Source organism: Mirounga leonina, unplaced genomic scaffold (genome assembly GCF_011800145.1).
Source record: "Mirounga leonina isolate KUSES-001 unplaced genomic scaffold, KU_Mleo_1.0 Mir_94, whole genome shotgun sequence".
NCBI classification, from domain to species: domain Eukaryota; kingdom Metazoa; phylum Chordata; class Mammalia; order Carnivora; family Phocidae; genus Mirounga; species Mirounga leonina.
Window position 1 is genome coordinate 8094154 of NW_023270855.1, and position 12040 is coordinate 8106193.

A 12040-nucleotide genomic window follows, 5' to 3' on the forward strand; every position below is an offset into this window, starting at 1 on the left:
AGTCCGATGTGGGGCTCAATCCCAGGACCCTGGGATCATGACCCAAGCCTAAGGCAGACGCTTAGCTGACTGAGCCACCCAGGTGCCCCATCAGCACTAACTTTTTAAAAACCTCACCATCTCTTATGTTTTGCAGCTTCCCGGTTTATGAGAATAATAGACAGGGCAATATGTGTGCCTTTTTACAGAGGGGAAAAGTGAGACCTGATGCCATCTAGTGACCTACCCCAGTAGGGTTTAAGGTCAAGCAGACCTGGGTCCCCATCCCAGCCCATTACTTACTAGCAATGTGGCTTTCGGCGTGTTAGTTAATCTCTGAGCCTCAGTTTCCACATCTATAAAATGGGAATAATAAGATTTATGAAGTAAGATGCCTACCTGGCACATATTAGGTGCTAAATACAAGTTATAACTAGAACCAGTTAGGCGGACTCCTGGCCTGGGGAGGTCTTGGCCAAATACAGTGCCACCTCCGGGCCACTTCTCCAGTAGCCCTGAATCCTATCCACGCGTTGTCATTCCCTAGCTTGGAAAGGACAGATATTGGGAAGCCTTCCAAGACAGCAAAGACATGAGCCCCGTCTGGCCCTGGCAATAGCTCGGGCTCTTTGGGAGGGAAAGAGATCATTCTCTTCCGTTTCACTTTAGGCGGCAGCCAAAAATTCCCCATTCAGTGAGAACCCAGCTCCAGGAAGGAAATGACTCTGGTGAGACGCCAAACCAAAAGTCAGAAAACATCAAGGTTGCACAACCAAAATGACACTGTGTGAAAACTGTAAAAGTCCAAAGAAAACTCCCGGGAAGATGGTAGCAGCAGGAGGAAAGATAAAACCTCCCGATCCCTTCCGATTCCAGAAGCTTCTTGGGCTCCTACTCAGAACCTCACAGTCCCCTATTCCACACAGCGGCCAGAACAATGGGCACACTTCAGACACAAGTCCTCCAAAATCTTCCCTTCCCTCCCTGAGAAAGCAGCTCTTGACCACGGCCTGCGAGGCCTCAGGTGGCCTGACCCTGCACCCTGCCCTCTCCCAGGCTCAGCCCGCCGCACTGTCTTGCTGAGGCCCCCATGGCCTCTGTTTGGGTCCTCAAACATCACCCCTTCCCACCTTCAGGCCTTTGCATGAGCTGTGTCCTCTGCCTCGAAATGATCGTGTGGTCCCTCACTCACTAGTTTCACTCGTCCTTCTGATGGAGGCTCAGGTTTCGCTTCCTCAGGGAAGCTTCGCCCCATGAGCTCAAATCCTGCCCTCTTCCACCTCACCCTGTGCTTGTCTCCGTGTCATCCTCCTGTCAAGATGTGTCTCCCACACTAGACTGCAGGCTCCCTGAAGTCTAGGACCCCGTCTGTATTTTCATTGCTGTGTCCCTAGTACCTAGCGTATAGAAGAGGGCACTTGATAAATATTTCTTTAGTTCATTATTGACTCTCTGGCCCAGCTTCCATGTATCTAACTCTCTGTGGGGAGGAAGGAGGCAGAGCTTTATCTCACAGGTTAGGCACACTTGGTTTCCAGTCTTCCAGAGCTAGAGCCCTCTGATCCTCACCATCGGCAGGCTCAGCTCCTAGGCTGCCTTTGGTGGCATTTAACCAGCTCTAGAGCTCAGCAGTGATGATAGCCAATCCCTTTGGTTGGGAGCCACGGCTCCGATACTGTGGCCTCTGCCTTGAATCCTGCTCCCACGCACCCAAGATGTTAGAACTTAGGCTCTGGAGCCTGGTGCATGGTCCCCCCCCCAACCCCCACCCAAGCCTGATAGTCAGGAAAAGTCCCTCTTGGGAGTAGGACCGTCATGTTTTGAGCCCCAGGGTGATGGTTAGCCTTGGCCCCTTGCGTCAGATTCCTCTGAAGCCGAATGCTGGCCTGACCATAAAAATCTGCCCCTGACCCCCCAGTCTCTCCTTCATGAAGCTCCCCTGAAATGCCCGGCAAATTTCATCACGGTCACCATTTCACTAGAGCAGTGATTCCCACAATGTGTTGGTTCCGTGGGACTATTTATAAGCATCAAATGAAAAGGGGTTCCATGGTCAAATATAAATGGAAAACACTGGCCTAAATAGATCTCTTTGCTGCAGGACTTATCAGAGCCTTAATACAATGGTTTGCATTATGAATCTCCAAAGGTAGGGGGCACTGATAAAAGCATACAGGATTTCCCAAGTTTAGTTACTCATGAACTCTTTGTTTGCAGGGGGCATATCTTGCTGGAGCACTCTTCTGAGGCACGTGGTTTAGGAAATGCTACTCTAGACTATGATTCACCCTGCAGATGCCTTATACACACAGTACTTTCCTATGGCAAGACATCTGTCAATCAGGACACACAGACAGCATTCCCCTTCATGTCCTGACCCAGAGATTAGGGTTTCATCCAAGACCAAGCTCTTCGCTGTGGGCTTAGCAGAGCCTAGGGCTGTGACAACATCCATGGAGGACTACTTTACAACTGGTCTTTGCCCAAAGCTGGGAGGTGAAAGTAGAGAGAATGGGGTAAGAAAGGGCAAGAGAAGGGACAACGTCATCTTACAAAGGAGAGAATCAACAGGCATTGCCTAGAGCTGAATGGAAAAAGAATCAGAAATGTAAGGATGTTCATTAAACATTGCAAAAGCAATCTACAGAGGAACTAAAAATCGTGATATAAATGTATTAGAAAGGGAGAGGAGCTGTGTATAAGCTGAATCCTCTTCTTTTAGAAAGTCAGTGGATAATATTTAAATTAATAAATATGAAAAGGACAGTATAAGCACCTTATTTAGAGATGGTACTAATACGGCAGAGAATGCCCCCCCGTCTTCCCACATTCTAGAAGTTTTAGCTAGACATATGGCTGCCTGGCTAGAAACTACATATCCCAGACCAGGAGGAAGTGGGCTGTGAAAGCCTAGTAGCCCCCTGTAAGGGCAGCCTCTCTTCAGTTCCCACTTCAGATGAGGCCACAGAGAATAATGAACAGGGAAGCTTCCCCACCCCCCAACACCTGCCCCCACCCCTCACCCCACTTGTTAAAACACAGACCCAGGACCCCACCAGCCCCGGAGTTTCTGAATCAGCAGATGAGGCGACCCAAGATTTTGCATCTCTAACGAGTTCAAGGTGATGCTGATGCTTAGAAGTCTGGGGACCACACTTTGAGAACCCCTGATCTACTGAGAAGAAGAAGGGGACGCAGATGGATCAAGCACACAACTTACTCCCCTGGCCTGGGAGGGACCTTCACAACTGCTGCTCAGCCAGGTTTGTCACCTGCTACAAATGAGTGGCTCCAGCGTGTTTCTCATTTCAAATGGGAGAGTTCTGATTGTGGCTTCCTGTTCAGATACCACCGCGGGGTTCTGGGTGTGCTGGGGGAAGGGTAGCCGATAACTTCTCTTTGGTGGAGAGGTACTGCACCATGAGGGCCTGATCCCCCAGATCCTGGGCCTTGAGCTAAAGGAAGAAACCGATTAGGTCCTCTGGCCTGTCTCCCTTGGGGAAACGGTGAGCATGTTTTAGGTGTGAGAAGGCAGGTGTATACGGATATTTGGGTGGCCGAAAGGGGAGAATTATAGAGAGACTGCTGTCCCTCCAATATTTATTCCCTCCTCCTCTAACGTAATAGAAGTTTTCGTTGTGCACATAACCTCCCAGCTACAGATTACATTTCCCAGCCTCCCCTGCAACTAGGTGCTATCATGTGACTAGGTCCTGGCCAGTGGCTTGGAAGGCAAGTTAGTCGTGCACCTTGCCTTCCAAGCCCGTTGTGCCACAGCTGGAAGGTGCATGCGAAGCTCGGAGTAGTCCTGTCAGGTGTGAAGGGCAGCCAGGTGTCCAAGGCAGCAGAGCATTACAAAAAACAAAACCAAACAAAACCCCTGATCCTTGATGCCCTGAAGCTGCCCATTCAGCCCTGGGCAGCTTGGACTGTCACAGGAGAGAGAAGTAAAGGTCTTAATTAAAATGTCACTGTCGTCTGCCCTTAACAGCAGCGGTGAACCAGAAATGTTAATACAGACAAGTACCAAGAAACAGCTCAAAGAATAAAAAGGGGTTGACCCTGGCAAACAGAGCTGCTGGAGGAATGGGGGGTTAGGTAGTAAGCCTTCTGTGCTAACTTATTCTAATTCTTGTAACATTTAATGTTGCGAGTGTGACAAACAGAGTAACAGTGGTCTTGGCAATGATGGCCGAGAAAATATGAAGGAACGGAGACCCACAGACGCAGCTCTTTACCCAACCACACTAGCAGCCACCCACAGTACTTGATTTCAAGAGACCAGACGCAGGGTGGCCCCCAGCGGGCCCAACGCACCACCTTTCAGTTCAGGCACCGTCTTCAGAAGGCCTCTGTCAAATGCAAATATATTATCTGGAGATGCAAGTCTCCGAGGAAGCCAGTTTATTCCCAGGACCTCTGGTGTGTGTGGTTTTCAAGCACGGTTCTATCCAATCTCTTCTTTTTTTTTATTATTTAAAATCAATTTGGGGCGCCTGGGTGGCTCAGTTGTTGAGCGTCTGCCTTCGGCTCAGGTCATGATCCCAGGGTGCTGGGATCGAGCCCCACATCGGGCTCCCTGATCAGCGGGAGGCCTGCTTCTCCCTCTCCCACTCCCCCTGCTTGTGTTCCCTCTCTCGCTGTGTCTCTCTCTGTCAAATAAATAAATAAAATCTTAAAATAAATAAATAAATAAATAAAGTCAATTTATTAACATATTGTGTTTCAGAGGTAAAGTTTAGTGATTCATTAGTTGCATTTAACACCCAGTGCTCATTCCATCACATGCCCTCCTTAATACCCGTCACCAAGTTACCGCATCCTCCCACCCACCTCCCCTATCAAATCTATTCTTAAAGCCCTTTAAGAAGTGGTAGGCAGAAGTCGGGTTCTCAAACTGCCGGAAGCAGCTGAGCAAGTTAATGAAAAATAAGGTTTAACTAATGTTACGATTAGGGAAGGGAAAATGGCTTTGACTAGTTGGACTACAGAAACTTAAAATGCTTCACACATACAGAATACGCCCTCTGTGTTCACCTCCACAAAGGGGCAGAGATTTATAGCACTTTCTGCTTTTTTTAAACTAATGAAAAAAACAAGATACAAAAAGGGGAAGTGTCCTGCCTGAGGACGCAAAGCTATAGTAAGAACACAACCAGGCTCTCAGAAGAATAGCCAGGAGATGTGTGGATGTGGAAAGAAGCCTCAGTCTCTTTTCCTCAGACAAATTTAATCAGCAGGGCTAGAGGGGGAAGAGAGAAGAGGTTTGGGGAACAAAGGTAGACTCGCATAGTCCTGACAGGTTGGAGGCAGCTGGGCCAGGACAGCAGGGATCTGAGTCAAATTCTAGACAGAAGAGATGCTGACAGAAAAACTATGGCTGTTGTCTGGAAGCCCAAAGAGGTTTCTGTGAGAAAAGCTAAGAACAAGGGTGCTGGATCCAGACACGCCTGGGTGCACCCTCCATCCCTACCCATGACCAGACTTGTGCCCTTGCAGGGAGGGGGGTCACTTAGCCATTCTCGTTTCCTCAGGGGGAGAAGGGGCTCCTCGGAAATGTTGGGAGGAGACTGGCACGTCGAAAGTGCTCAGTCACTGTTAGCGTAAAACCGAGTGTCTTGCTGCCATGAGTGTGTTTCTTTAAAGTTGGCACTATATTGTTTGTTGACCTCAAATCGTTAAGAATATGTTCCAGATTAGTCAACAGTCAGGTTTTGACGTCAACGGCAAGTTGCTATGTCCAACCAGAGGCCTTTCCCAGTCCCTGGTGCTTGTCTGCTTTCGGGCCTCGGGACACCCCTGCAGCATCTCAGCCACTCGGGAGAGACAAAACCAGGCTGTGCTGCGGGCCCCGAGCCACCAGCCCCCTCCCCAGAGTGGACTGAGCTGGAAACCCGGGCCCCTGGATTCCAACTGCACTTGCTCTGGCGGCGTTGCCCCTCCCCCTCCCTCCCTGCCTCTTTGCCAGCCCATTAGGAGCCTATCATTAATTCTCTCAAAATGTGAAAAATATCTGAGGGCACATTCAGTGCTAACCGTTTCTCCCCATCCACCAGGCTCTGGGGGTGCAGACAAGCCAGGGTCTGCACACGGCTAAAGGGGCAGGTGCCAGTCACACCAGCCAACTGAAATGCCGCAAGGTCCGCGGGATGACGGGGGCCACGGCACCATGAGTGTCCCGGGGGGGCTCCGACGTCGTCCAGCCCGCCTCCGCCGGACCGCGGCGGGGAGACTAAAGCCCAGGGAAAGGGCGGGACCCACCCCTGTAACAGCGGAGGGCTGAGTGGTGCCGCCTCACCGCGTTCCTGTGAAGCCACAGCACCCCCAGCTGCCCCGGGCACCCCCAGCGGACCAGGACGAGGACGTGGGGGCGGGGCACGTGAGGGCAGGGATGCTGTCTGACAGCACCGAAGGGAACCCTCTCGGGACAGAAGGGCTGGCGGGCCGGGGAGGGGTCTCAGGAAGTCCCAGAGGTGTGGGGGGTCTGGTGGCTGAGCGGACCATCCCTCCCTAGTCTGAGGAAAACAGTCAGCTTGGGGAGGCGGCCAGACCCGAGCCGAGGCTGCAGAGGCTTAGGGGTGGCCGTGTCTGGAGACGTGCCCACTCCTGACTTAGAGATTACACTGCTGGGGCTGGAGGGCCGGGGGTCAGCCTGAGTCTCATGCTGGTGCATCACTCCCCGCCCTGTGAGCAGGATCTGCCTTCCCCACAACTGCCCCCAGACAGGGACTCCTGCTATGAGAGGAACTGTCCTTCATCTAGTGAGACTGTGTCCCTGGATGCCCTAAATCCTGGAGAGTCGCCAAGTGGCTAAGGGCGAGAGAGGGTCCTGCTGCCCCACTGGCCTTCTATGCCCAATGTGGTCTACCCCTATGGTGCCCCCGAAAGCCTGGTTTGTGTTTCATCTCTAGATCCCCCCACCTGCAGGGCCACCCCAATGTCCCCTGTTCTCCTCACATCTCTGAGGGTGGAGGCCTCTAACCCCCCATCCCTCAGTTCCTTGCTTTAGATCCCACCACCCCTCCTCCTGGAAGCCCTCCACGATTCCAGAAGGCCTGAGGTACAGTCAGGAAAGTGCTGAACCTGGGTCTCTTGATTCAGCCACATTATGCCCAACCCAGGAACCCCAGACAGAACAACACCAGGGCCCACACCGGGTCTTCTTGCAGGTCTCCGGGGCTCAGAATGTACTGCTCTCTACCTCCCACACTAGCTCTATGCTCGTTCCGTCAAAGCCCCAGGCTCTCCCTGGGCTCTCTTACCTAAACTCTTCACATGGCTGTCTTCTTTCCATTGCTCCGACTTCTTAAACTGCCCTTCTGTGACTAACATGTTCTAGGAGGCTCTCCTACCTGGTCCCTCCAACCCATTATTTTTACTTATTTTCTGGTCTATTGACTATACCTTCATAAGACTATGTCCTGCATGAGGGCAAAGGACCTGTCTCTTTGCCCATCACTGTATTCTAGAAACGAAGATGGCACCAGACACTGGGCAGGTGTTCAGAAAGTACCTATTAAAAGACTGGCTCGTTACCCCCTACTGAAGGGCTCTCTGTGGGGACATGAGGAGGAATGGGGGACCTAGATGGGAGTAACCATAATCCGCCCTGCCTTCAGCTGAGCACTGGCCGAACACCAAGCACTTGACATAATTCTACTTCTTCAACTTTACAGCCACTCCTCATGATAGGGAGCGATTATTACCTGCTAGATATGTTCCCACCGTTGTTGTAATAGTGGATAGGAGGATAATTTGGTAATATTGATGCCACCAATATTAATAAAAACTTAAAATACACAGACTCTCAACCCAGCCATTCCAATGCTAAAAAAAAATCATCCTCCAGGGGCACTTGGGTGGCTCCGTCGTTAAGCGTCTGCCTTCGGCTCAGGTCATGATCCCAGGGTCCTGGGATCGAGCCCCGCATCGGGCTCCCTGCTCGGCGGGAAGCCTGCTTCTCCCTCTCCCACCCCCCACCCCCGCTTGTTGTTCCCTCTCTTGCTGTCTCTCTCTGTCAAATAAATAAGTAAAATCTTTAAAAAAAATTAAAATAAAAATAAATAAAAAATCATCCTCCAGCTAAACTGACATATGTGCAAATACGGTGCATACGTCTAAGGGTACAACACTGAGTATGGGAGCAAACTAAGAAGCAAGGTAAACAACTACCAGTAGGTGAAGTAAATAAATCATGGCATGTCTGCCAAATGAACACAATGCAGTTGTTAAAAGAATGTGCTAGGGATGCCTGGGTGGCTCAGTCAAATAAGCATCTGCCTTTGGGGGCGTCTGGGTGGCTCAGTCATTAAGCGTCTGCCTTCGGCTCAAGTCATGATCCCAGGGTCCTGGGATCGAGCCCCGCATCGGGCTCCCTGCTCGGCGGGAAGCCTGCTTCTCCCTCTCCCACTCCCCCTCCTTGTGTTCCCTCTCTCGTTGTGTCTCTCTGTGTCAAATAAATAAATAAAATCTTTAAAAAAAAAAAAAAAAGCATCTGCCTTTGGTTCAGGTCATGATCCCAGGGTCCTGCGATCGAGTCCCGCTTTGGGCTCCTTGCTCAGCGGGGAGCCTGCTTCTCCCTCTCCCTCTGCCTGCCACTCCCCCTGCTTGTGCTCTCTCTCTCACTCTCTCTGTCAAATAATTAAATAAAATCTTTAAAAATTAATTAATCAATTAATTTAGAAAGAAAAGAAAAGAAAAGAATGTGCTAGTGAAGCACCTGGGTGGCTCAGTCAGTTAAGCATCTGACTCTTGGTTTCAGCTCAGGATCTTAGGGTCCTAAGATCGAACCCCACATTGGACTCCACACTGGGTGTTTAGCCTGCTTACGATTCTCTCTCTCTCTTCCCCTCTGCCCCTCCCCCCCTCTAAGCCATAAATAAATAAAAAATAAATCATTTTTACTGTAGAACTTTTTTGGATTTTTATGTAGAGCTATTTTTTTAATCATTATTTCTTTCTTTATTTTTGGAAGAGAGAAGCAGAATTTAAAAGGTACGAAAGAACTCAGAGTAAAGTCTCTCTCCAACATCTTGATCCCTGGCCGCGCAACCCCTCTCCCACAGGGAACCACCATTACGGATTTCTTAGGTGGATGGTAAATTCTTTCATTCACACTTTTTTTCTGAGACGAAACAAAGTTTCCCGGCAGCGGTGCGGCTCATGCTGAAACCCGCTCCTGGGCGGCTGCCTGGGGCCTCGTGGCTACTCACAGTTCAGAACGATCTGGGCTGCGCGGTGGAGCTGCAGGCGACACAGGAGGTCCACCAGCTGCTGGACGGTGGCCTGCCGCATGCCCCACCACCACAGCAGCTCCCGCGTGATGCTCACGCCCTGCACCCGCTCCATCGACTTGATCTTCCGCAGCTGCGTCAGGTCTGTGATCACGTAGGAGGCTGGAAGGCAAGGGAGGGGCTCTGCTTAGCGTCAGAAAGGCAGTCACCAGAGGGTCCCCAGGCTAGAGGGCTTTGTCCGCAGCATCCTCTCTCTCGGCCCCCATCACACCTGAAATTCCACCTCTAGCCTGGGTCCACCGGCAGCCCAAGGTGTAGGGCTGCCTCCACTTGATACCCGTGGGACTGGCACATCAACTACACTGGAGTGTAAATATCAACTTCACCGCCACACAAAACAGGAGAAAGCCCACTGGACCAGAGGGTCAGGGGTTTTGCCCTTCAGCTGCTTATTCGCTGTGGGCAAGGCACTTCACCAGTGGGAGCCTCAGTTTCCTCAACTGTAGGTGCGGAGGTAATGGAACTTCTCTTGCCTCCCCTCCTAGAATAGAAGCTCCGTGTAGACAGGGAGTTCTTTCTGTTCTGTCCACTGGAAGGTCCTCAGAACAGAGATCAGCACCTGGCACAGAGTGGGGACAAGGCCAGGTCCAGGGTGAGGCAAAGGAGGCACTCATGGGGACAAAATTTAAGGAGGTGCTCACTCTCGGGGCTGATCTTGCACTCTCAGAAGCTGGAGAGTAGGTGCCTCCTTAAATTCTGCCCTGGGTATCTCATTCTCCCCGCCCCTAGGTCCCAGCCCTGGCAAGGGGGAATGAATGAATGAATGAATGAATGAAAGAATGAATGAATGAATGACAAACAAAAGAGCAAAGGAACCCATGGCCCAGCATCCTCACAGAACTGTTACAGGATCAAGAGAGCCCATGCATCTAAAAGCACGTTGCCAACTCTGAAACACTACAAAATTTGCAGGGGGGGCCACTGGCAGTAGTAAATATAAAGCATTCCTCCTTCACATTTTTCATTATAAAATTAATGGTTTTTCACTAAAAAAAAACTTGGAAAATGAAGGGGAGAAAACACCAATAAAACAAGTTACACAGCATCCCACTAGGGTACTTTCCCTTTCCCAAACTCTCCCCTCTCCTCGGCAGAGGAGCATTCTAGATGCAGTTATTACTGGCCTGTGAGATTCTGCAGCCTGCTCTCATCTATTAACATTATACCATAAGCATTTCCCGAGTTGTTACAAGCTCTTCATAAATGGCATTTTTTTTTAAGATTTTATTTATTTATTTGAGAGAGAGAGAGCACATGAAAGGGGGGAGGGTCAGAGGGAGAAGCAGACTCCCCGCCGAGCAGGGAGCCTGATGAGGGACTCGATCCCGGGACTCCAGGATCATAACCCGAGCCGAAGGCAGTTGCCCAACCAACTGAGCCACCCAGGCGCCCCATAAATGGCATTTTGAATGGTCACATGTATTCCGCTGAATTTACTAAAGCGAAGGAGGCTTTTTCTCCCCCTCTTAACTAGGAATAAAAGAATCACACTTCAGATCCAGAATTTCAAGAAATCATGGAGCAGGAATCCACGTGAACCTCAAGTCACTCGTTCACTCATTCAGCAGAATATTATAGAGCCCTTCTGGGCTCCAAGACCGTCACAAGCTCTAGAGATACTGTGGCGGGTAAACCAGAAGCCCGCAGAGATTTCTGTTTGAAAAATACAAACATAAGTGAATGGAGTGGGGAAGGGGACCGCATTACAAAGGGCCTCAAAGGCCAGGCTATAGCCTTTGGACTCACTTCTAAGGGCCACAGATACTCTGGAAGAGCTCAGAGCCAGGGAGTGGCATCATCACATTGCACAACCCCGTCCCGCTGGAGGAATGGGGAAGATTGAGACAGCCTCCCGAAGAGAGAAAGCCTGTTAGGGATGGAAGGTTCTCAGTTGCAACTTTAGTCACTGGAAACCCCAGGCCAGATTCCTGGTCAGCGGGAAGTGATGTCAACAGGGTCAGGGGCTGCTTCCAGCAGCTGAGAGGTAAGAGTGGAGAGAGGAGGAAGGAACACCTCCCCCGCACCATCCCCAGGCTGTTCACCGGCAAGCCTACCACTCTTCAGAGGCAGTGTGATGTAATGGGCAAAACAGAAGCCCCGATGTGATGTTCCACCCACAGCGTTGTGGGACGAGCTCTCCTTACAGGCCGCAAGAGAGAAGTAGTAACTAAGCCCTGAGGGGCCTCACAGTTCGCAGGATCCCATGACAAGGATGTAGCTTAAGGTAGCAACCCATCAACATTTAACCAGGCCCTCAAAACGGGGTAAAGACAAGATAGAGACCTGGGGGGAATGAGTCACTGCCACAGACCCTGCGAAGTTCCTAGCTCTTTTCTCAACGCACATAAGAAATACCTGATGATCACAGAAGATCTGGCTAACAGGACAAAATCAAAGTCCCCATGATCATCCCACTTGGAGGAACCCAAAACAAACACTGGTCATACTTTTGCTTCTATTCTTTCACTTTTCTACAGATATAAAAATACATACTTATGGGGCGCCTGGGTGGCTCAGTCGTTAAGCATCTGCCTTCGGCTCAGGTCATGATCCCAGGGTCCTGGGATCGAGCCCCACGTCAGACTCCCTGCTCAGTGGGAAACCTGCTTCTCCCCCTGCTTGTGCTCTCCCTCTCTGACAAATAAATAAAATCTTTTTTTAAAAAGTACATATTTCTATCAGCAGGACAGTATAATGGTGGTTCAGGGTCCAGATTTTGGATTCTGAGGCCTGGATTCAAATCCTATTCTGCTACTTACTTGCTGTGT

The 12040-nt window shown here is 50.5% G+C and overlaps 1 protein-coding gene across 2 annotated transcripts in view; it reads right to left on the reverse strand.

Moving 5' to 3' along the window:
• Positions 1–12040, reverse strand: part of IRAK2 (interleukin 1 receptor associated kinase 2) — a 59005-nt gene that overhangs the window by 41464 nt on the left and 5501 nt on the right. For both annotated transcript variants that reach the window (XM_034996388.1, XM_034996387.1), the window contains exon 2: positions 9192–9374. In XM_034996388.1, the coding sequence (XP_034852279.1) occupies positions 9192–9374 (183 nt within the window). The remainder of the gene's footprint in view (positions 1–9191; positions 9375–12040) is intronic.